Source organism: Catharus ustulatus, chromosome Z (assembly GCF_009819885.2).
Source record: "Catharus ustulatus isolate bCatUst1 chromosome Z, bCatUst1.pri.v2, whole genome shotgun sequence".
NCBI classification, from domain to species: Eukaryota; Metazoa; Chordata; class Aves; order Passeriformes; family Turdidae; genus Catharus; species Catharus ustulatus.
The window spans coordinates 973,886-997,798 of NC_046262.2; the positions used below are offsets into that span (position 1 = coordinate 973,886).

The 23,913-nt window shown below is 48.2% G+C and overlaps 1 protein-coding gene across 2 annotated transcripts in view; it reads left to right on the forward strand.

The window, feature by feature from the left end:
• Positions 1-23,913, forward strand: part of MYO5B (myosin VB) — a 143,337-nt gene that overhangs the window by 42,316 nt on the left and 77,108 nt on the right. For both annotated transcript variants that reach the window (XM_033085915.2, XM_033085916.2), the window contains exons 5-10: positions 10,552-10,708; positions 12,429-12,572; positions 13,199-13,280; positions 16,213-16,320; positions 18,255-18,364; positions 20,035-20,300. In XM_033085915.2, the coding sequence (XP_032941806.1) occupies positions 10,552-10,708; positions 12,429-12,572; positions 13,199-13,280; positions 16,213-16,320; positions 18,255-18,364; positions 20,035-20,300 (867 nt within the window). The remainder of the gene's footprint in view (positions 1-10,551; positions 10,709-12,428; positions 12,573-13,198; positions 13,281-16,212; positions 16,321-18,254; positions 18,365-20,034; positions 20,301-23,913) is intronic.

Sequence of the window (23,913 nt, forward strand, 5' to 3'; positions counted from 1 at the left end):
CTGGAGGTGGCACTGAGAGCTGTGGGCTGGTGACAAGGTGGGGATGGGGCACAGCTGGGAGTGCATGACCTTGGGAAGACTTTTCTGACCTCAGGGAGTCCATGGTTCGTGCTCTGACCCCTGTCCCTCTCTGAATGTGACCCAGTGATTGTTTCCAGCTCCCTGGAGGAAGTTTGGATGTGACAGTGCAACATCAGATTCCCCCTCCCAGCCTTTGGGAGCTTCAGGTGTATTTTTACTTAGATATTCCCCTTCTTGTCTACAGCTGCATTTTAATTCTTCCCACCTCAACTTTTCAGTGTGGTCACCATGTTTTCACATGATGTTGGGTTGAGTCTCTTTGGAAAATCACTACAGTGGACGTTTTGTCTTTGTTGTCTTTTCTTTTTGGATTCATTCTGGGCACAAACCAGGAGTTGCTAGTCCACGTAAGGCTTGTGGGTTTGGTGAAGTTTTTTTCTTGGTGTGGTGTTTGTTGGTTTGTTTGTTTTCTGATTTTTTCCCCCCTTGGTTTGGTTTTGTTGCTTTTGTTTCATCGTTTCTTTCTCTTTTTTTTTTTTTTTAAATTTTTTTTTAATCTTCTTTTCCTTTTTTTATTTTTTTGGTGGGTTATTTATTTATTTATCTATTTATTTATTTATTTATTCATTTATTTATTTATTTATTCATGTGTTTATGTATTTACTTAAATAAAACCCATGCATTGTACTTAATAGCACACAGAACTGAACATCACCAGGTGAGAGAGGCGTGTGCTGTGGGCAGTGGAGCAGAAGAATGGGCCCTCCAAAGGCTGTCCAGCACAGCAGGGGTGATCTTTGCCCACACCATAAATCAAACACTGAAGGTGCTGCCAACCCCTTCTGTGTGTTTTCCATGTGGCACCTCTGGGTCTCTGTGCTAGGAGCATTTTTTCCCCTCTAGCAGGTGTGCCATGGCAGCAGCATGCAATGAGCAGGTAATTCAGTTCAGGTAATGAACACAGAGGAGCTCCAGTGTCCAGCTCTTACCTGGCAGAGATCTCAGGTTGTAAAGGAAAAAAGGAAAAAACTTGTGAAAGCCTCCTGGGTTTCATGGTCTGGGTCAGATGCCGTGGGCTTTACTGGCTGGTGCATCCAATCTGGCTGGTGCTTTCACAGGTGCATCCCTGCAAGGCAAAAATGCCTTGGGTCTGTTCCATGTGGAGCTGCTGAATCCGAATTGCAGAACGTTGTGATGTCCTGCAGGAGAGTGGAAGGGCTCTGCTGACCTCGCCTGACCCTTGCTGTGTCAGTGGGAAGGCAATTGTCCTGGTGACCTGTTGGTTAAATTGGAGTTTCCTCCCTGAAATGAGGATCTGCTCACAGTGCTGCTGAGAGTTCTTGCACAAGAAGTAAAATAAAGAGTGCAGGAGTGATTTGATGGATGAGTTCAACTTCTGCATGTCTTGTCTGAACTGCAGCTCAGTGAATACCTGAGAAAACCCCTGGTGTCTGCAGTTCCAACCGGGCTCAGCATCTGTTGTGCAGTTCCTGAATTGTGAAAATTGGAAATTGTGAATTGGAAATCGGGTGTCTCCTCCCTTCAGCCCCGCTGCCCACATGCTTTTTCTGTCACCAGGTGCTCAGGCACTTGGGCTGCAGGCAGGTAACTCTGTTTAGCAGTGGCTTTCCATTTCTATTGCAAGTTATGCACTCAACCACGGCCAGGACAGGACTGCTGAGGAGCGTGTCTGGAGCTGTTTATTTTCCAGCATCAGTCTCATTACATGGCTGGGACAATGGGAAATTGCCAGCAGCTCATGACCTGATGTTACAATGCACTTTCAAAGTTTTTTGGCCCATCACTAAAAGCAAAAGCATATTGACAGTAGTTTTGTCCAACCCTTAGAAGTTCTCATACCTGTGGTTAAAACAACGTTTGTTATTTTGAATACAACACCTGCTTGTAAGCCTTAAAATACAATGCACAGAGCTCCATTATTAAGCTTAGACCTTCCTAATATCTTGCTGGACATACTTTTCTGCAGCTTAGGGGGTTATTCTAGCCAAGCTTTAATACACAGACCAGTGCTTCATTTGTGTTTGCTTTCTGCATCTCCTATAACTTTTCTGCTGACAAATCTCTCAGCTCTAATTGCAGTTGTGCTGTTTCTGAGACCTGCTTTTTTGCAGCTTTCCCAAAACCCTCTGATTTTAAGGATTCCCACAGGAGTTACTGCACCCAGGCTTTGCAGTGCACTGTCAGAATCCCTGCTCCCTAAAGCCACAGGGGAAATGTCCGTGTCCTGCAGGGGCAGCCTGAGCTGACCACTGCTCTCTTTTCTGCTGGAGCTGGAGAGGAGCAGAAATTGCAGCAACAACCCTGCAGAAAGACTCAGGGAGGGTATGGGCACGGTGGGGGATGCCCTTTCATAGCACTTCAGATTTCAAGCTTTTACAGCAGGATTTAAAGCCGTACAAAGAGAGAGCAGACAGGAGTTAAAAGAGAGATTAACCCCCGACGGAGATGCAAAGGGAATCAGACTGGCACGGTAAATAAGGCTGAATCCTGTGTTATATTAAAGGCAGGGGAGGGTTTAGTCTCCAGGGGAATGAGGCTGGGAGAAGGCTTGCAGGGAGCTGTGGGGCTGAGCTGTGCAACAGGGATCAGCACAAGAATAAAGCTCTGGTCCAAAAAGGGGACCAGAAGAAAAGTAACTCAAGCGCCTTGAATTTAGGAAATTGCAAAACTAAGGGGGTTCTCTTCTGCTTAAAATGGGATAGGGATGAGGGGAGAGGTTTTGCAAGAGCTATTCCCTAAATGTGCTGGCATAAGACCTCAGGGATTGCTTTTCTTCTCCCAAAGTGATATATCTTAAAAAAAAATTTGGGAGACTCTCCAGGAAATGTTTCCAAAGAACTGGAGGAGAGACCCTCTGGTGTTACTATGGGAGAGGACAGAGATTCTCTGGGGATAAGGGGCCAACTAATAAACTTTTTAAAAATGTAATTTTTTTTTCTTTTTGGCAATTTAGAAGGACTATGCTATTTTCTAGAAGATTTAATAATAAATGAGACCTCCCTTATAGAAAAATCGTAAATATCATAAATGGGACAGACCTGGCATGGGAAGGCTTAGGGTAGAGAAGGGCCAGTGTCCTGCTGAGAGTGAGGAGTGTGTGAAATATCACTGACCAGGAAGGAGGGACAACAGCCTACACTGAACATGCAACTTCTGCTGTGATGCAGGAGAGCTGTTGGAGCTCTGAGGGGAGGCAGCCGTAACACCAGCATCACTAAACATCCGAAACAGGAAACATTCCGAACATTCAAAACTCAAAACAGCATTTATGAGCAGCATCATTACATCAGAGCCCAAAGACTTGTGGCTGGCCTTGCCCACCCCCCAGTCACTGCTTGCCACCCCACATCCTCAGTGAAATTCCGGAGGTGTCAGGGTGGGGAACGCAGAGCGTGGTTTCTGAAAATCCCTTTTGGGGGTTTTCCTGATGTTCATCAGCTGTAATTAGTCAGATGGCGGGGTGGCAGCAGTAGCTTAGGATGGTTGTCCCTTCTTTCTGGGGGTGGCATGGGGTGGAAGAACACCCAGCTTGTCCTCCTGGTGCTCCAAAGCTGATCTGCTGGCACAGCATCCCTCAGCTCCTTCCTCCTGTGATGCTTTTGGGAGGATGCAATCCCAAGCCTCCTCCCTCTGCAGTGCTCCAGCAGCTGGCAGGTGGCCTGGGCTGCCGCCAGGGATGCTCTGTGGTGTGATCCCAGCACAGAAAAGAGCATCAGGGTGCCAGAGAGCTGAGGAAACTGGCCGGGAGCGTGTTTGGCTCTCGCTGGGAACAACCACAAAAGAATTGCTGGCCTCGTTTCCGTGAGGCTGAGGAGCTTGTGTTCCTCCCCAGTGGGGTGTGCAAAGCAAGAAGGTCATCCAGACTGGAGACAGCTCAGCATTTTGCAGGAACTGGGAGCTCTGAGGATTTTCTGTGCTGTTGGAGGGGCGGCTGCACGAGGCGTTTGGGGGAGAAGGGGCATTAATGGGCTGGGGGCTGTGGGGAGTCCCAACTCTTCTTGGAGTGCTGGAACACCTCAAGAAAACACTCTGACCTCTGCAGAGACACCGTGTCCCTGTGTCCCACGCTGTTTAATGCTCATAAACCCAGCCTTCCTAAAGCTGAGACCAAGCCCACAGAGCAGCCGTGCCCTGCTGAGCTGGGCAGGAGAGGGTTAATGCTGAGCCTTGCCTGGTCTGCCAAACTGCTGCTTTTGGGCTTTTTCCCAGAAACTGAGGCATTGAAGGCCACATTTTCTCCCTGTCTCCGTGCTGAAATCCCAGATGGGCTCCAAAGCTGTGCAGGGTGGACCCTGTGGAAAACATCCCCCCCAGGGCATCTCAGAACCATGGAATATGGAAGGGACCCATCAGGATAACCAAGTTCAACTCAAGTCCACCTCCTTGCAATCCAACTCTTTCTTTGTGACCAGAATGTATTTTGAAGCTCTGATGTGGGTGTAGATTGTTGTTGAAAACAATATTATTTTCCCCCACTGGTATGTGCCTCTGTATCAAAAGTCATCCCTACAAAAAAAAGAAATTATCTATGTTAAATATAGTTTTCTGTGTAAAAAAAAAAAAAGGAGGACCAAAAAAGGTTGCACAGGGTAATCCATGCCACTTATGAAAGATGCAGTGTGAAAAATCACCCAAATTATTGTGCAGCTCATGAAAATCTGTCCTGTTAGTGCTGCTGACTTCAGCAGCTGCAGCATAAAGTGTGCATTTGCAGCTGATATTTGGAAATGCAAACACAAAACAAGTCCTTAAACATTCTTGTTCAACTGGAGGAAAAGTATCTTCTGGGGTTTCTCTCAGGGAAAAGTGTAACTGCCCCAAAGTTGTGGTTTTCTCTTTATCTTGAGTGACAATGCCAGGGATTTAAAAGCCCAACAAATAAAAGAAGCTGCTGCCACTCTCAACAGCGATGCTGCTCCAAATTCCAGTTATCCCACAGAAATGTCAACAATCCTGGCTTCAGAGGCTGTTTCAGAGATGGCTTCTCTCCTGTTACAGCGCTAAAAACTCTGATTTTTAGCTCCAGAGTGCAACTTCTGTTTGTTAATTTGAAAGTAGAGTTGTACTGTCTCAGTGTTTCATCACTGTCATTAGCACTTGAAGGATTCAATCCAGTGGTAATTAAATTATTGCTTTTTTATGTTTCTACCAGCACAGTGCTGCAGCTAGGCTCATTCTTGGCATTGTCAGTAGGGAAATGCATTGGGGCTTTTGTGGGTGTTCTCATTGTGGTCAGGCTCAATTCAAACTGCAGTACTTAAAGGATTTTTAATCTTCAGATTGCTTTATGAACACTAATCCTCCAAGCAACCTGAAAGAAGTAGGTTAAATATGATTTCCATGGTGGAGAGACTTACTGACTCGTTCCACGACACAGAGAATTAGTGTCAGATCTGGGATTAAAGCTGGAGTGACCCCTGACAGTTACTCACAGGGTCTGGCTCTGCCTTCGTTTATTCCAGATCCCTTTCCCTCTTGGAGAAGCTGTGTTTCTACTGCAGAGACCAGGGTGAAGTTGTGCAGTTAAGCTGAGTGTGCCAGTGGTGATTTTCTGGCAGGATGACTGTGAAAACAAATCCTAGATGTTCTGAGTCCCTTCTCCTGGGTTTGGATTATTGCTTTAAAGAAAGCTGGAACTTCTGGAAAAGTTCTGACTGGTGCTGTGTGTCTGAAGAGCATTTGGGGTCTGTTTGTCTTCAAGGGCTGTTTTCAGGCAGTGTTGCTGAAGGCTGAGGGTGTGAATACCTGCACTGAGGTGTGCCTGTCTCTTCTGTCTCAGACAGAGGGGTGGGGAGACCCATCCCTGGATTCCAACCCTTTTTGGCTGCTGTGGCTCAACCCTCTCCTTTTCTGAGGTGAGAATTTTCCAGGGATGTTCTGCCCTGGGTTGATCAGATAAAGAGATGGGAGCTGCACACAGAAACACTGAGCAGTGGATGCAGTGCAGAGCTGTGTCCAGCTTGGGGTGTGGATGCTTCCCCACACCTTTCCCAGGCTGTTTGGAGGCTCCTCTGAGCACAGCAGTGTTCTCTGCCTCGCTGCAGGTGAAACAGGCAGGGAAATTCGTTCCTTTGGTGTAAAGGCTGGTAATTAGCAGCCAGTGCTAATCAGCAAAGGAATCTGAAGTGCCCTTTCTCTTCATAGACAAATTACTTCTGTTTGCCTCGGGCAGCACTTTTAGATGTTGCCTTTAAAAATGGTATCCATTAGACTCTTAGAGCAGATATAAAGAAGGAATTTTTCCAGGCTTCCCAGAGCAGCTGTGGCTGCCTCATCCTTGGAAATGTCCAAGGCAGAGTTGGATGGGGCTTGGAGCAGCCTGGGGTAGTGGAAGGTGTCCCTGCCCATGGCTTTTACTAGATGGTCTTTAAAGGTCCTTCTGCAGCCCAGCATTTCTGTGATTCCGTGATATTTTCCATGTGTTGTGAAAGCACCCCCTCTTAGTTTTGGTGGGCTGGAGACGCCACCATCTCTTACTGTCTGTGGTCTTGAGGGGCATTGCTCTTAACATGGCAAATACCTGCAAAAATACATGTTACCCACCTCCAAAGCACCTCTGGAGCTGCTGTTGCATTGAAGGAACCATTCTGGATCTAGTTCTGGTTGGATTTCTGCTCCTCTGTGGATTTGTTTTGCTCTCTGATGGGTGCTGGCTTTCCAGCCTGAGCATCGTGTGAGCTGTGTGCCGTGGGGAGAGGAGCCCTGAAGCACTTTGTGGCAGCATAAAAAGCTGTGGTGGCAGCCCTGAGGTGCACAGGAAGCCTCCCAGGAGGAGATGGGGCAGCCCTGCCACGCTGCAGTGTTGGTTCACCATAAACACTTCATTTTATCCAGGCTCTTTTAAATAATAATTTCCCCCTGCGCTGGCGCTGCCAAAATTGAACGTATTTTAAACAGCCGTGTTGCACACTGTGCCTGCACAGTGGCCAAACATTTCAGTGTCTTTTATTCCACACTGAACACAAACACCTCCTGCCTGGCTTTAACCATTTCTGCTGCCTGAGCATCCTGTGTGCTGCCAGCTGCTCTGTGGGATTCATCCATCTTCCCCTGCTGGCACCAGCAGTTAGCTTGTGCACTGAGGAAGGGAAGGGCTCTGCAGCCTTTATTCCTGAAGGCTTTTATTCCTGAAGTTGGAAAATAGATGTCTGAACATGCATTATCCAGAGAAACCCAGAAGAGACACATTACTGCAAACACAGGAGGTTGAGTGGCCTGCTAAGAGCAGTTTTCATTTTATGTTATTTATATAATTCAAAAGGTATTTTTTTTGTGCCATGGAGAGCTCACCTGGCCCATTTCATATTGCAGCACCTCAGCCATTAGGGCAAATTCTTGAGAAACTCTGGGAAAATGGGACCTGGCAGAGTGGCTGCAGCAGCAGCAAATTGTGTTGGCCATGGTTTTGTCACTAGGCTCAGTGTCTTTTGGCAAATGTCTGTTTAAAAAGAGACAATCCAGAGGGAGCCATAAAGCCCTCAGAACGCCACTTAAAGGCAATTTTGTGATGGGATCTGAAGCCCAGGGGAGCTCTGGGTCTGAATTGGTCCTTAGCTGGGCTCTCAACTGAGGTCTCTGCCTTCCCCATCCTAGCCCTCCCCAATAGCAACAAAGAAGTTATGAAAGAGGTCAAAGTTGGTAACAAGAACTCATAATTCTGAATCTTAAATAGAAAAAAAAAGAAGTTTTTTCTATTTAAGGTGACTGAGTACTACCTTGCAGCAGTGCTGTCTGGGTGCCAAGTAATGCATGTTTTGAGATTTTGGCCTCATTTAGCTGGAGACTCACTCCCAGACTGGTGGAGTTTTTATCTTGTGGCTTCAAGAGAAAAGTGGCAGGGAAATGTTGTCTGAAATGTGCCACTTGGGCCATACCTGTCATGCAGAGCGGGGTGGGAAGCAATAATTCTGAAGCAACTTTTGGGCTGCTGTAGCTCTAAGCCAGCTTTGATTTTACAGAGCTCCTCTTGCAGAGATTTTGGATGTCACATCTCCCTCACCTCTGACCAAGGACAGGCTGTTCATCCGCCCTTGCAGCCCATGCCAGAGCCTCTGTCTGCCCCTTTATGGGCAGCTGGCAGGAGTTTTGTCTGTCGGATCCTGCTGATGGCCAGTGTGGGATTGCAGTGATGGAGCTCAGCAGGAGGTTGTCCATGAGTCACTGGACCACGGATTAAGGCTGGAAAAGGCCTTTAATATCAAGTCCAGCTGCCAGGCTGTGTCCTCAAGTGCCACATCCACACTTCCAGCGTGACTCCATCACTTCCAGCACCCTGTGCTGGGGCTTGACAACCCCTTCCATCAATAAATTTCTCCAGATATCCATTCTAAACCTTCCCTGGCACAGTGTGAGGTTATTTCCTCTCCTCCTGTCTCTGCAAGGACAGACTGACAGCCCAGCTCACTGAAGATGATGGAAGCTTCACTCAGAGCTCAGTCCAACCACGACAGCCATCAGCTGAGCCATGAGCTGCTGTGGGCTCATCCAGCTCCTTCCTGGGGCTGCTGCTGAGTTCCCCTCCCCTCTGTGCAGCTGGCACCGTTTTCCCTCTGCTCCTGCAGCCTGGAGAGGTTTGTTGCACACCTGTGGAAGCCCAAAGGTGCGAGGCTGGCACATTGGCAGTGCCTGGATCCTGCCAGCTGGCTGTGGGAGAGCCTCGCTGTCTGTGCCAAGGGCACGATGCTGTGACTTAGCAGGACCAGGCTGTCCCCACCCAGGATGAGTCACACGGGCTCTGGGATGCTGGCTGAGGGTGTGCTCCACTCACAGCCTGTGTTCCTGCACTGCTGGAGGCTCCTCTTGCCTTCCTGGTGCGTGGTACCCACGGGAGCGACTTGGCTAGGGGATGGATTGAGATGCTCTTTGTGAATTGTCTGAAAAATACAGAGAGCTGGAAATTATCTTGTCAGTCCGCTGCTGCTGAAAGCGTCTCAAAGTCATGGTTTGCACCAAAATGTTGCATGTGACTTGGCTGAGGTTTTTTTTCTCTCAAACCAATTACCTTGAGCCTAGAAGGAATTAAGATGTTTGTGCCTGACAGTGGAGGGAGGGAATGGTGTGGTTGTGTCTTTGTTGGAAGTGGTGTATGGCAATCATTTAGCTTTTGTCCTCGTCTGGTATATAATTTGAACTGAGTATCTTAAATTGAAATGGGTTTTGATGGTATTTCCTGATGTCAAGAGAACTGCAAGGTATAAATTTATTGTTGTACTTGTGTATGGGATTTTCTGTGCCTGCTTTCAGCTGCGATTCATGAAAGCCAGGGCAGAGTCTGGGAAGCTTAAGTTGATCTTACTTAAAAACACACTCAATTGCGTCCTTAAAGCTTACCCAGGAGCTCGGGTATTTGGGGAGCTTATAGCAAATCCTGCAGTGAAAATTCTGCCCTTCCTAAAGTCTGCAGCCAAATTGCAGAGGTGCTGGGTTTGCTGTGTGCTGTGGATGCCCCAGGGAGCGAATCCCACTGCAGCAGAGCATCCCTGGAGACAGCAAAACTTTTCCTGGAGGGATGCAGTTCTGGAAATGAGCTCCTCGTACTGCCTTGGCCCTTCCTCTGCCTTGCAGCTCAAGTGTGTTAAACAGATTAATTATTGGGGTGTGTCTGGTGGGTACCATGCTGGGAAGGGTTGGTTATTTCATGGTGGCTTGTGCAAGAGGTTCTGTGTTAATAATTAATTTTGGAAGTGGGAAAAGGCATTTGGATGAACCTGTTCTCTGTGCATGGCTCAAGAGCTGCATGAGATGGTGCATCCTGAGCTTCTCTGTGCAAAGTCCTGTGCCCTGGAGGTGTCTGGTGAAGTCCCTCTGCACTTCAGATCAGTGACTTCACCATGCCTCAGGATTTAGGAGTTCATGAGTTGCTGGTGTGGCTGATGTCAGGCATGCTTTGTGGTGTTGTTGTCAGCTTTAACCAGATGTTGAGAGTTGTGTGAGAACACTGATGCTCATGTAATTGCATAGAGAATCAAGTGACTTCTTCTGTGTCCCAATTTTGGGGTGCTTGATTTTACAGCTCCAGTGTTTTTAGTGTGCTTTTAGTGTAGAGGAATCTTTGTGGGTAACTGTGTTTTAAAAGCGAGTTTCACGAGTTGGCTGTGTTTTAATGAGCAGAATCTCAAATGCTTGAGTGAAGGAGCTGGGGGAAGAATTAAATATACAATATTAGGAACTGATACTCAGCCAATGCCTGTCAGTAGTTCTCCAGACAAATGCCCAGCAGCAGGGGCTGGCTGTTGTGGTGTGTAGGGAATGGGCTTCCCAGAGTCTCAGGGTGGAGGAGGCAGCAGTGCTTCATGCAGGGGCTCAGTTCCTGCTGCCTCTGGAGATGTCCTGGACACGTTCAGTGTCCTGTTTTCTCTGGAGGTGTCACAGCTGTGCATTATTCACATTTTACAATCCACGACAAATCCAGCGCGGTGCAACGCGGCGAGAGGCGCAAACAGCTGGCCAGAGAATGGATGAACTGAGGGAGGTTCAGCTTTTATTAACTGTGCTGCTCTGGCTCCCCAGGGACGAGAAGAACCAGTCCATCATCGTCAGCGGGGAGTCGGGGGCGGGCAAGACGGTCTCTGCCAAATACGCCATGCGCTTCTTCGCCACCGTCGGGGGCTCCGCCAGCGAGACCAACATCGAGGCCAAGGTCCTGGCCTCCAGCCCCATCATGGAGGTAAAACCTGCTCCCTGTCCCTTGCTCTGTCTCTCTGTGAGTCACAAGTACAGTGGGGAGTTTGAGGCAGGTCTGATTTATGGCAGAACAGCGTGCTGGAGCTGGGCTGCAGTGCAGAAATGCCTCATTTAGACCACCCCGGTTGCACCTGGCTTTGGTGGTCTTAAAGCTGAGCCTGAGTATGCCCAGCACACCTCCAGGAGCTGGGGATCCAGGCTGGAGAGCCCAAGCAGTGCAGCTGGCACTGTTAGTGTTCTATCTTCTTCTTCCTCCTTTGTCACTGCATGGCTCCCCCTAATCTCCTCCTTTTGTTGTACAAACATGGAATAGAAAATGACAGGATTAATCTGTTTGGGATGTTTAAATTCATTTTTATTTTTGTTAGTTTTCTGTTGCAGTCAATCACGTGTTGGCCTCTTCCCCTAGGCAGCAGCAACAGGACTAAAGGACATAGCCTTAAGATGTGCCAGGGCAGGCTTAGGTTGGACATTAGGAGGAATTTCCTCATGGAAAGGGTGGTCAGGCATTGTAAGGGGCTGTCCAGGGAGCTGTTGGAGTCCCCATCCCTGGAGGTGTCCAAGGAAGGGCTGGAGGTGGCACTGAGAGCTCTGGGCTGGTGACACAGTGGGGACTGAGAGGGATTTTCCAACCTGATTGATCTGTTGGAATGTTGGGTGTTGGAGAATAATGAGTCTCATTACAGGGAAATCCCTGCTCTGAAGGAAAAGAATTCTTCTTGTAAATACAAAGGAAAGGGAAAAAGCAGCTTTGTTTCCTTTCACTGAAGCCAGATGCTGAAAATAAATGTCTGAGTGCCTAAATCCCGTTTTCCAAACAGATTTTGGAGTCATGAAATACCTTCAGTTGATTTTGAGCTTTTCCAAAGCCCATGGAAGCACTCCAGGCTCGTGTGACTTTCTTTTCAAGGCAGGAGCCAGCAGTGCTGGTTTAGTAGTGCTGTGCTTAACCTTAGGCTTGGCTCAGCCTTTGGGTGAGCCAAATTGTCTGATAGACACAGAGGTGGCTGGCCCAGGGTGAGGCACAGCTGGTTTTCTGCAGGTTTTCTCCTGGTAAACCTGATGGTTTACTCCTTTCCTCACCCATCTCCCCTGCCTCTGTGAAATGTAGCTGCAATACCAGGGGGGCACTTAAAACCATCCAAGAAAAAAAATTCATAGCGCACACTATTCTTCTATATGACCCCAGAATTTTATTGCTCTAATTTTCCTGCCTGTGTTCAGCTCTGGCTGTAATTTCTAACTGCTGAGGCCAGGCAACCTGCCTGTCTTTATTGGAAATTGATGAGAACATTGCCTATGCAGAAAAAAACATAAAAGAAAACTGCCTGGTTTGCAGAAAAACCCTGAGTTAAATGGGCTTGTGGGGGAAGGAGACCTGTCCAGGGAAGCTGCTGGTTTTGGCTCTGAACAAAAGTGGGGGCATCCTATGAATGTTCAGGCTTTTGGGATGTAGATAATTTAATTACTGTACAAATACTCGTTGCTGTTTGTATACTTTTCCATAAAAACCCTGGAGATGCCACATTTTCATTGAAGAGTCCTTCCCCACAGTCACACTGTTCTGGCTTCTGCATCTGGGGAGGAGTTTTCCTCAAGTCCTGCTGTGACTGTTTATGTAACACTGACTGCAAATCAAAGTGTTTAAAAAAATCCAAAAATTCAATTAAAATTTGATGTTTGGTTTTGTTTGTTTTACGCAGGCCATTGGAAATGCTAAAACAACAAGGAATGACAACAGCAGCCGCTTTGGGAAATACATTCAGATTGGCTTTGATAAAGAATACCACATCATTGGTGCCAACATGAGGACGTATCTGCTGGAAAAATCTCGGGTTGTATTTCAGGTGAGGACTTGTGGGGCTTTTTCCTTTCTTTCTTTTGGGTGCTGTATTCCAGGAATTCAATAGTCTGGGTCTTTTCTATGGATTACAAAAAAAAGAAAAAATCTCTTTACAAGTAGAACCACAGAATCACTAAGTTTGAAAGTGACCTTTAAGATCGTCAAATCCAGCTGTCCCCCCAGCAGTGCCATACCCATGACAGAATAATCATCATGGAATTGTTTGGGATGGAAGGGATCTTAAAGATCAGCTCATCCACCCCTGCCATGGCAGGGACACTTTCCACTGTCCCAGGCTGCTCCAGCCTTGGACACTCCAGGGATCCAGGGGCAGCCACAGCTGCTCTGGGCACCCTGTGCCAGGGCCTGCCCACCCTCACAGCCAGCAATTCCTTCCCAATATCCCATCCAGCCCTGTCCTCTGGCACTGGAAGCCATTGCCTGTGTCCTGTCCCTGCATGCCTTGTCCCCAGTCAATCTTGATCTTCCTTGTGACCATGTCCCAAGTGCCACCTCCACATGGCAGTGGGAGCACTGTGTGACCCCTGTGTGTCCCTGTGCTCAGCAGTGAGAGGGTGGGAGTGCTGTGTGACCCCTCTTTTCCCCTGGTAACCCAGCATTTCCCTGCAGGCAGAAGATGAACGCAACTACCACATCTTCTATCAGCTCTGTGCCTCCTCAAGCCTCCCGGAATTCAAAGAGCTTGGACTCAGTAAGTGCTGGCACATCCCTGGCTGGGTCTGAGGGCGTGGTGGGGTCACTGGGGAGGGCATTGGGAGGAGGGGAGGGAGGTGGGACTGAAAGGTTTCTGCTGCTGGCTGGGGCACAGGTTTGCTCACCCCATCACCAGGGATGTGGCAGCTTGGGTGAGGGATGGGCTGGGTTTTTCACCCAGGGTTTGCAGGAAAACCTCTGTAGAACACATGATTCAGAGGGTTTGTGCTTGCAGCAGGTGGCACAGGGATGAATTTTAATTATTCTCTTATCTTGAATATTTGCTGTTGCTTAGAGAGAACAGCAAGGTTCAAATCAGGTTTTTTTACCTGTTTTGAATAGGGAGCAAGGCAGGTTCTGATCCCAGCAGATGAAGAGAGGGGCTTTCAGTTTCTAGGTAATTCTGAGTTTGTCTTAATGACCTTTTGGGTCACTGTAGGCACACTGACCACACAGAGCACATTTTCAAGGGTTTATGCCATGCTTGTGTGCTTCATTTTTAATGACATATCCTGGGTAACGATGATGTCTGCTGGCATCTTAAAATTCAGGCACAAATTATTTCAGCTCCACCTGGGAGATGCCTTGACGTGTGAGAGCTCCAGCTGTGAATCCACTGCTCCCTTCTTGGGAACATGAGGATCAGGGGAAGTTACCATCACAGAAGCATCATCTGTGTTTGTGGTGACGGGTTGGAGTGGGGGCTGAGAGGCTTTGCTGTCCTGGTGCCTCTCCCAGGACACGTTTGTGCTGCTGTGGCTCTCAGCTTCAGCATCTCAGGGGTGAATGTGTGATGGCAGCAGCTGGCAGTGCAGGAGGACTGGGTGCCAGGACCATTAGCCTGCAGGGAAGCCTTCTTGGGTCATTCCCAATCAAAATTTGGTGCCAGTGCCTGCCAATCTCCTGCTGCTCCCAGTGGCACTTCGCATTTGCTGTGTCACAGCACGCACAGGCATCCAATAGTGTTGGAAAAGTTCTTTCCAAAGAAAGAGCTTGGTGCCCTTGGTGTTTCCTGCCCTCTCACCTTGCAGTCTCTGAGAAACCTCTCCAAAGAGTTCTGGTGACTGTCAGATGTGCCAGCTGGGGACAGGGAGGTGGGTCTGGGAGCTGCTCCCGTCGGTGTGGCACAGGCTCAGCCTTGTCCCGTGGGATTGCTGCTGCTGGGCAGTGGTCTGTGGGTGCAGAGGTGCACAGTTCACTTGCTTTTCCTTCTTTTGAGTGATGCCTTTCATTTCCAGCTTTGCCTTGGATTTACTGGCCTGCTTGAAGATGACCAGTCAGAACTCAGATTTATTTCCTGAGTGTGAGCTGTGCTTACCTGTCAACCTTGTCTTCCCAAGGCTTATACAAAACAAGAAGTGTCTTGATGTGAAAACCCACTTTTTATTTATTACTCATGGAGGAGGATGTATATTTTTCCATCTAAAAAACAGGAGCTATTGCTTCTCCTTTGGGTCTTGCACATACAAAGAATTGTTATTACTTCCTTTTATGTTGCAAGGTGCTGGAAAACAAAAAAGAGTCTCTAAAAATGAGCCCAGCAGAGCAAGCCAGTGTTGGCTTCAGTCAGAGTGATCCTAAAGGCTTAATTTTAAACTAGAAAGTAAATATTTGACTTTAAATGGTGATGTGCAATGCGAGTGCCTTTTGAAGTGTGGTGTCTAGCTTAACGATGCCTGGGCAGTGGTGCAAGGCAGGAATGTGTTTTATTTGTTTGCAGTGAATCAAAGGGTTGGTGTGGCCATTAAAATAATTACAGAGATCTCGAAATGCCCAGATTGGAGTGGGTTATACCCAGGATGACTTGAGGCAGAGACAGATCCCAGTGTGAATGTTTAAAATTGAAAGCTGGCCCCGTCAGGCCAGGCTGCATTGCAGGGTGATGTGCAGCAGCATCGAGCTGTGAGTGTGGTGTGCTCCACCACGGGCTGGGTGAGCTCCTGCTGTGCTGGGGGAGCAGGAGGGACATTGCCTGCCTGACCCCAATCAGCATTTTCTGCCCCTTGTTTCAGATGCTCCAGCAGTGAGTGGAATTATCGTCGCAGGGCTTTGTGTGACAAAAAGAATTAAATGTTTTTCTTTACAGACTGGAAGTACAGAAGACTGTGGTGGGGTTGGGAAGGGATGGGGAGCTTCTGGTGGAAATCTGAGTCAAGGAAAGTGCAGATTGAAGTGATTTTAAAGGTTGCCACTTGGCTGGTGTGTAACACAGTAGGCTTTTCCTCTTTATTCGTGATGCTTGGGAAATGTGTTTGTGTGGGTTTTGGCAAGTGACTCCTCCTCAGTTCAAAACAGGCTGAGGCTGGTGCTGAGAACTGATTCTGGGTGGGGTGGGGAGGCTTTTTAGGGGCTGGGCTCTTTTTCAGGGGACAAGCTCTGTCTCAGTCAGCAGCCTTGGGCACACATCTTACTGTTCTGGACCTTGTTTTAAGGAGGGGGATTCTGTGTGCAGCTTTCTCAAGTGGGCACAAATCCTGCAGTGTGGTTGTGTTTGCATTGGAGATGCCTCTCAGCCTCCACAGGAGTTAGTGGTGTCATCCTGGGGTAACTTCACTAAGGCACAGGTGTTAAAGTGGAGCCATTCTCCATTCCCTCTGCTCCCAAGGATTAAGGCTTTGTGTAGAAAAGGTGCTGAAGTGCCTGAATCAGTCAAAACAGGATGAGAAATTACTGAAAGTAGCATTTGAAATGCTCTTCCCCCAAGTGGTGGAGATGATCCCAAACACACCACAGTGCTGCCCTGGCTGAACTTGCTGTGCCAGAAGCAGCCACAGCCACCCACCAAGGTTCTGCTTCATCCCCTCCTGGGCAAACCCTGGTTCAGAGGACACAGTGCCCTTACAGGGAGCAGGGAGTGAAGGTTCTGGGGAGTGACTGCAGTGGGGGAAGCACTGCTTGCTGATGTGTTTCTCCTCTTTCTTCCCTCCTAGCATGTGCCGAAGACTTTTTCTACACTTCTCAGGGAGGGGACACGTCCATCGATGGCGTGGACGATGCTGATGACTTTGAGAAAACCAGGCATGCCTTCACCCTGCTCGGTAAGGGGTTGCTCTGCTCAAAGCCTGCCCAGCAGGAGCCTCTCACAATTGTTTTCAGTGTTTTGCCTGGATTACAACGTTCCTGTTGACCTAGTTGGCTTTACTTTGTTCTTTAGTAGGAGCTGCAGCAGTGTTTCTAGTCTGTGAAGCAGCACTGAAATGGAGAAGGACACGGAGTTTAAGAGAAACTTGAATCATTCTGAAGCCAAAGAGGGCTGCAGTATTGACTTGCTATTTTTTACCCTGTTTACAAGCAGGAAAAGAGCTATTACTCTGCAGTTCAGGCTGTGTTGTGGTTGAGGGTGATGTCACTTCTTGGATCACAGCGTTGTACCGAGTGGCTGATTCCTGGAAATAATGAGCTGAGTACATCCCTGCTGTGCAGAGTCCACGCCTGCATGGCAGCTGCACAAGCTGTGCCTGTGTCCAGGGCAGCAGAGCTGGACCCTGAAAAAGGAAAAACAATCTGGGAGGGGAAACGTGACCAGTGTATTTGTATTTATCTGGAACCATGGTTATAAATCCTGGTCAGCCTTGGTGCCTCTTGGTTCTGTTCCACAGGCTGGGAGAGGAGCTCATCATGTTCAGAGTTCACAGCCTGTGAAATCCCCTGCCCAGCTGTGCCTGCAGTGAGCGTGGGGACTCACTGTGAGCTGTAGAACTGCAATTGGTTCCCCAAAATTTATCCTCTTTGTGTTTTAGATGCCCATCTCTTTCTCTTTGGGGTCTTGTCTTTACCCTCCTCTTGTTCAGCTTCTGTTCACTGCTCAAAAAATGTGATCCCTGGTTGCTCCAGACTTGCCCACAGGACTGTAATCCCCAAAGAGCTCTCTCCCCATCCCCTTGGTAGGCTCTGTTTCCTTCCCAGTCCCCTTCTCTGGCTCCCCAAGCAGCCCCCCTGTTTCCTGGCTGGTCCCTGGGCAGCCTTGTGAGAGCATCTTCCTTTGATGCTGATTTTCTCTTCTTCTGTTCTTCTTCTGTTTTTCTGTGCTCCTCTGCTTTTCCTCATTTTCCTTCAGTGTTTCCCAGCTCTGCTCCTGTTCAGGGCCTGGTGAAATTGCTACTACAGTTTTCAGTCTTGCCTTTTTGTGTGTAACAAGAAGTCAAATTTGTCTGCAAATCCCCAGTCCTGGCCAGGCTTGACTCCAGTTCCAAGTAAGAGCAGAGTGTTGCTCCTTTCAGTAACCTTGAAACATTTCTCACTGTGCTGACAACAGAAAAGTCCCAAGAGAGAGAAAGGGAAGCTCTGGATAATTCAGAAACCAGCAGGTGATGTCTCAGACCTTGGGTGGATAATTAGGACACCAGCCCTGAACACAAAAGGGACGCAGAAACCCAGCTGGGATGTTAAAAAAATGCAAGATACAGCAAGAAGGCCATGTGCAGGCTCCTGCTGGGAATGCCTGCAAATCCTGGGAATGCCTGTAAAGAAAAAAATAGATAAAGCAATATATAAATAAAATATTTAAGGCAATAACGTCTTGCACCCCCAGTAAAGACCCACAGGACATCGCCCTGGTTGAGATGGGGATGGTGAGACAGAGCTCCCCATCACCTCCCTGCTGCATCCAGCTGTGCCACCAGCGTGGAGGCGTTGTGCAGGGCTTTAATTTTCCCTTCCTTTAGTGGGGCTTTGGCAGTAATTTGTAATTTCTGTGCTTTGGCTGTCGGCAGGCTGCGGTGACAGACAAGCAGCTCCAGCCCCTGTAACTCTGATCCTGCTTGATCACTGCGGAGCAGCGTCCTTGGGTTTGTGGGTATTAAACCCATCCGTGTTAAAATTGAGAGTTTATGGTGTGTTTATTGCAAGAAGCCTCATGATTCTGAAAAGCAATTGCCACGGAAGGAAATCAAACGCTGCAAGCGCCTTCAAATAGACTTGAAATCGTGTTTCATTTTCCCTTGTGACAATCAGCCATCAATTGTTCCCGCAGGAGTGAAGGAGTCTCATCAGATGACCATTTTTAGGATAATTGCTGCCATTCTGCACCTGGGGAACTTGGAGATCCAAGGGGAGCGAGATGGGGAAGCCTGCAGTGTGTCGGTAGGTCACCCTCGGTGTGCTGGGGGCTCAGCCCACGTTCACAGCTTTGGCAGAAAGCCCCTTTCCCCCTGGTTTCCTTGCCCTTTTTTGAAAGCACATCAGGAGCTCCTGGTTGCTTTGTTTGCCCTGGGAAATAACGCATTATTCCTCCTCTGTACCCAGCCTGCAAAGCAAGATTGTTCAAAAATTGCCTGCATCCCTTACATCCCAACCCACATTTAACTCTTCCTGCTTCCTTAGATCCCACTGTGGGGTCCTGGGGACTTGGGACACTGATGGTGACACCAGCACAAGCTGTGATGCTTTACACTTTCCTCCAGGCAAAGCCACAGAGCTGCTGCTTGTAACACGGCCAAAGGACCCCTGCATAGTTAATTAGCAAAAATAAATAACGCTAAAGATGCCTTAGAGGCGTTTTTTCTGTTTCTGTGTTTGTTCAGAGGTGGGGAAAAGTAAAGCAATTATGTGGGAAATACTGTCCTGTAAATTATCCTCGAGTCCCAGGCTGGGTCGTTTGTTCCTAATTAAAGTATTAAAAGGGTTCTGCACACACTTTAGTGTTACCCTTGAGATAACGTGGTGTTCAATGAGTGAAGTGCTTGGGGTAGTTTATTTCTGATTTGGCAACATGGATGTGTGAAAGCTGCCTGCTTCAACAATGTTGAGTTCTCTTAATGAAGTTTATGTTGTTTAATTACCTTCAAATGTAATTTCAAGGTATTAAATCAGTTCTGGTAAAACCTTGACTCCGTGGTGAAAAAGATAGCGTGGCAATAAAACACCCTAGAATTCTTGTAAAATGCACTTCTTTTCTGTATCCTCAACCTCATCCAGCATTTCTGAGTACACTTACCTATCTGGAAACAATTTGTTCCCCTTAGATATGTATTGTTACACAGAAGAAGAAGAGATTGGTTTCTCATTTTCCACAAGGCAGCGCCTGCTGTCTGACCATAATCGAGACTCAGAACTGCTTTGTCTTAATTTCAAAGGGGTGGGAAATACATTGCACTGAAGAAAGTGAAGTTCACGTTTTATCTTGTTAATTGTGCAAAGCCTAAGCCCTTCTGGTAGTGCATGATTTGTAATTTATAATTTAAAATTTATAATTTTGTCATTCAGGATGGAGTTATTTTGTAAAAGGCGCGGTCCCATGGCAAACCCTAAGGTTTAGTCTGAGGCGTAGCTAGGGTTGCTCAAGGCATCTCAAGGAGGAGTGGGGTGGAAAATTCTTTTTCCTGTGGAGATCTGCTTTTTGTGAAAGCTGAGAGCTCAAGGGTAACCAGAGCAGGGCCAAGCCTTGGTGCCACCATCCAGGGCTCCGTGTGAGCTGTGCCACCCCGTCCACAAGGATGAGCACAGCTGGATTTTTTCACAACCAGCTGGCATTTCACAAGCTGGCATTTTTTCACAAGCTGGGGAAGGCTGCAATGGGAAGGCAGTGACACAGCCTTCCCTAGATGGTTTTAAAAAATGCCATTCCTCGAGCATATCTGCAAACTTGGGTGTTAAAGTGCCAGTTTGGGGTGCCACCAACCTAACAGGGATGCAGCGCGGAAGCTATAATTACAAATTTAACACCTTCTTCTCCTGCTCTGTTAAATCCCGCTCAAAACAGCATGCTGGCTCTTTCAAGACAAGCTGACTTTGCTTGTGTTCCCCCCTCCCAGGGCGAGGACGAGCACCTGAGCAGCTTCTGCAGCCTGCTGGGCGTGGAGCAGAGCCAGATGCAGCACTGGCTGTGCCACCGCAAGCTCGTCACCACGGCCGAGACCTACGTGAAGAGCATGACCCTGCACCAGGTGGTGAACGCCAGGAACGCCCTGGCCAAGCACATCTATGCCCAGCTCTTCAGCTGGATCGTGCAGCACGTCAACAAGGCCCTGCACAGCACGGTGGGGCAGCACTCCTTCATCGGCGTGCTCGACATCTACGGGTAGGCACCTCCTCAGCTGCTGCTTTGGGGTTCACCTTCCCCTCCTGGCACTGTGCACGCTGCTTTGGCTGCTGGCAGGTGATGGGAGACGTAGGAAGGAGCACAAAAAGTGCTGTGTGGTTTGCAGGTTTGATCCTCCTTCAGCACAGAATGGTCTGTGTGAGCGCTGGGTTCTGGGGTTTGCCTCCCTCACCCTTCCCATCTGGGGTTTCTGTCCCCTGTGCTGTTTAAAACAACCTTTAGGATGAGCTGGGGTGCTGCTGGGGAGACCAGGCTGCCTCATCTTGCTGTGGGGTTTGAGGACACTGCTTTATTTCATTTGTGTAGCCACTGCTGCAGGCAGTGAGAGCTTTCAGCTTGGGAACCTGTGGTGGGGATGTGAGGTGCAAAAAGCTCTTGCAAGGCTTGCAGCCTGCACCCTCAGGGGCAATGAACCACTTTAAAATTGTCCTGGGTACCTGTTACTGCCTGGTTTGTCATCCTGGTGCTTGAGTGGTGCTGGAAGAGGGGTGTGAGAGTTGTCTGAGTTCATTTTAGCTGAAGTGATGCAAAGGAGCAGAAGATGGAAGAGGAAGGAATGGATTCTGTCAGTTGTGAGGTGGAAAAGGAAAGAGGTCTTATGGGTTTGGGTTTTTCCCTCAATTTTTCCAGCACCATTTCCTTTTTTTTGTGTGTGAGAAATCCCAGGTGGCCCAGACAGGTCCATGCAGCAGGTCCAGGCTGGACAGCACTTAGGGCAGCCTGGGACAGTGGAAGGTGTCCCTGCTTGTGGGACTGGATGACCTTAAAAGCTCCCTTGCAACCCAAAACCTTTCTGTGATTCTCAGTGGGACAGCAGTGGTCTCCTGCTCTCCCTTGGTACATTAAGATGCTGAATTGCTCCTGTTTTGGAGGGGAAGGTGGAAAGCACACATTGCACCTGCTCCAGAAACCAATCCCTAACCCAGGGCATCACTGTGCTTGCTCAGTCCCAAATTCTGTGTCCTCTGAAGGTCTGTCAGCTCTAGGAGAGCCTCAAGTTCACAGTGAAATCCTGCCAAAGCAGGTCTGGATCAGGACAAAAAAAGCAGCGTGATTTTAGGGCTACAACACCTACACAGTTGCTGGAACTGGGTCTCGTGTGTAAACCCTGCCACGAGGTTTCTACAGCTGCTGGTGTTTGGGATGTTGGTTTTGACATCTGCTGGACAACTGCAGCAGCAGGAAGGATGCCAGATCTTGAATGTGGCACGGTCTGGTTCAAAGACTGTATGAGACAAAGCTGTTTCCCATCTCTGTCCCTACAATCAGAAATTTCTGCAGGCTGGAATGGGATAAATAAAGCTTTGAGATGGAGCCCTGTGCGTGATGGTGGGTCCATGCAGAAAACTGCGTGCCTGAGTTGGAGGATCAGACTTTCATAAACCTGAATGAAAGGAGACTTGAGGATAAGGGTCATGAAAGATTAATCTGGGCTTGAAAACCTGTTAGTGTGGAAGAAAAACCTCCTTCAGCCACTGGCCTGTGTGTCACGTCCAGTGTGTGGGCTTTCACAGCCCTGGTGACACCAGCAAGGTTTTTGCACAAGGACCTGCAGGTCCTGTGAGGAAGCAGATTTGCAGGGGAGGATGTCCATGTTCTTGGCTGAAATGCTTGTAAGAGTCTGGTGTCCTAAAATGACCATAAATCCCTTTAGTAAATGGGTGTTGCTGTCTAAATGCTGAGTAATTAACAATGTGTGGAGTGTGGGTGATGATATCCTGACTCTGCTGAATTTTGGAGCCGTTTCGTTCTCCTAACTCAGGGGTTTTTTTGAGTTTTCAATGCATTTTTCTAAGGACCTTTTTTTCCCCCCTTGAAGGGCTGTTGATTTTTTTCCTTTCCTTTGGGAGAGGGGTTGAGCTGGAAAGGCAGGGAGCCTGCAGCCAGCTTCACAGAGCATCCTTGACATCCTCAGAGCTTCAGGGAGGACTGTCCCTATGGGTGGGATTCTAGGGATGGGATCCAGACAGAGGATGCAGAAGCTGTAGGGTTCTTCTTCCAACTTCCTAATGCTCGACTTTGCATCTTTAATTCTCTGTTAACGCTGAGGTGAGAGGGTGCAGCACTGAAAGCCTTTCTGTGTTTACTGAAATGGTGTTACAGTAATTTCACGATTATAAGCCGCACCATTTTGACTAAAATTTTGGTCCGAACCCAAAGTGCGGCTTATAATCACGTGGGGCTTATATATGGACAAAGAATGAAAAGTTGCTGTTTTAGTTTGGAGGACAGGTGTCTGCTGAGAAAGGCAGGAACTTCTCTTTGAAATGAAGAATGTAAATCCCCTCTCTCCAAATTATTATAATTTTGAAATCAAGGGGCTTTCAGGCAAAGATATGGGAATTAGGAATAACAGTTCTTTACTAGGGAAATTAAAATAGAAATACAGCACTACAAAGAACAAACCCCAAACCCTGACACAGTCAGAGTACAACCTGACACCCGTCAGGCAGGGTGTTGGTAGCAGTCCCATTCCATGGTGGCTGCATCCTCCTGCAGTGACAGATGTGGCTCAGTTGGAGCAGTGCTCCTGTACAAGGTGCAGTTTCCCTCCGGAGCTCCAGTGGTGATGTGGAGAAATCCGGTTTTCCTCTGGAGTCCAGTGGAGAAAGGGGCTCCCTTAGTGTCCCAAACCCTCTGTTTTTATCTTGGTAAGAAATGTTGGGCTCTTCCCCCTGGCTGGAGCAACTCCCAATGGGATGCAGTAATTTTATCAGTGCCACAGTGGGACTCAATGGCCATGAGCAGAAAATGACTGGCTGGAGGAAGGATGGGTTGTGAAAAGATAAAGAACAATGCCCTGCCTGGTTTCAGTGGATGGCCCATTAGCAGAATATCTGCCGTGGAGATAAGGATCACTGCCCCCACCCTCAACAGATGGTGATAGAACAGATTCCTTTTATCACACTCTGTATTGTAATGTGCGGCTTATAATCAGGTGCGGCTTATATATGGATAAAAAAACAAAAAGTTGCTGAAACCCAGAAGTGCGGCTTATACTCAGTGCGACTTATAATCGTGAAATTACTGTATTTGCTGCAGCACTAATACTGAGGGCAGCCAGAAGAGTGGACTCACATGGCACTCCTGGACTTGGTGGGGATGCCTCGTTCCCCCTCTTGTTTGCCATGTGTAGTGTGAACACCCAGGCAATCAGCTGTATGCTGGGCTTATTCATGAAGTTTAAATATTTTAATACAAACCTTGGTGCTGCAGAGGACTTGGGAGAGACCAGAAGCAGCAGAAAAACCAAAACGCAGCATTTGCCCCTTGAAAATCTACTTACCAGAGCTGTCCCCAAGCTGGGTGTGCCTTCCAGGGAACCACTGTGATGGGCTGGAATGGTGAACAGGCTTTTTTTCCCCCACCAAACTGCAGTGCACTGAAATGAGCAGAGACCCAACAGGCAGTGCTTTGCTTTCCCCATAGGGATGTTGCCTCAGTGCGGTCACTCCGAGCAGGTAGGGCTCCTGGCGAGCACACGCGTAGGGCTGGCCACTAATCTGCTGTGTCAATTAGCAGATTGTGCTGGTGGAATCCCTTAATTAACAGCTCAGTCAGATCTGCCTTGGAGCTGGAGTTGTACAGCAGC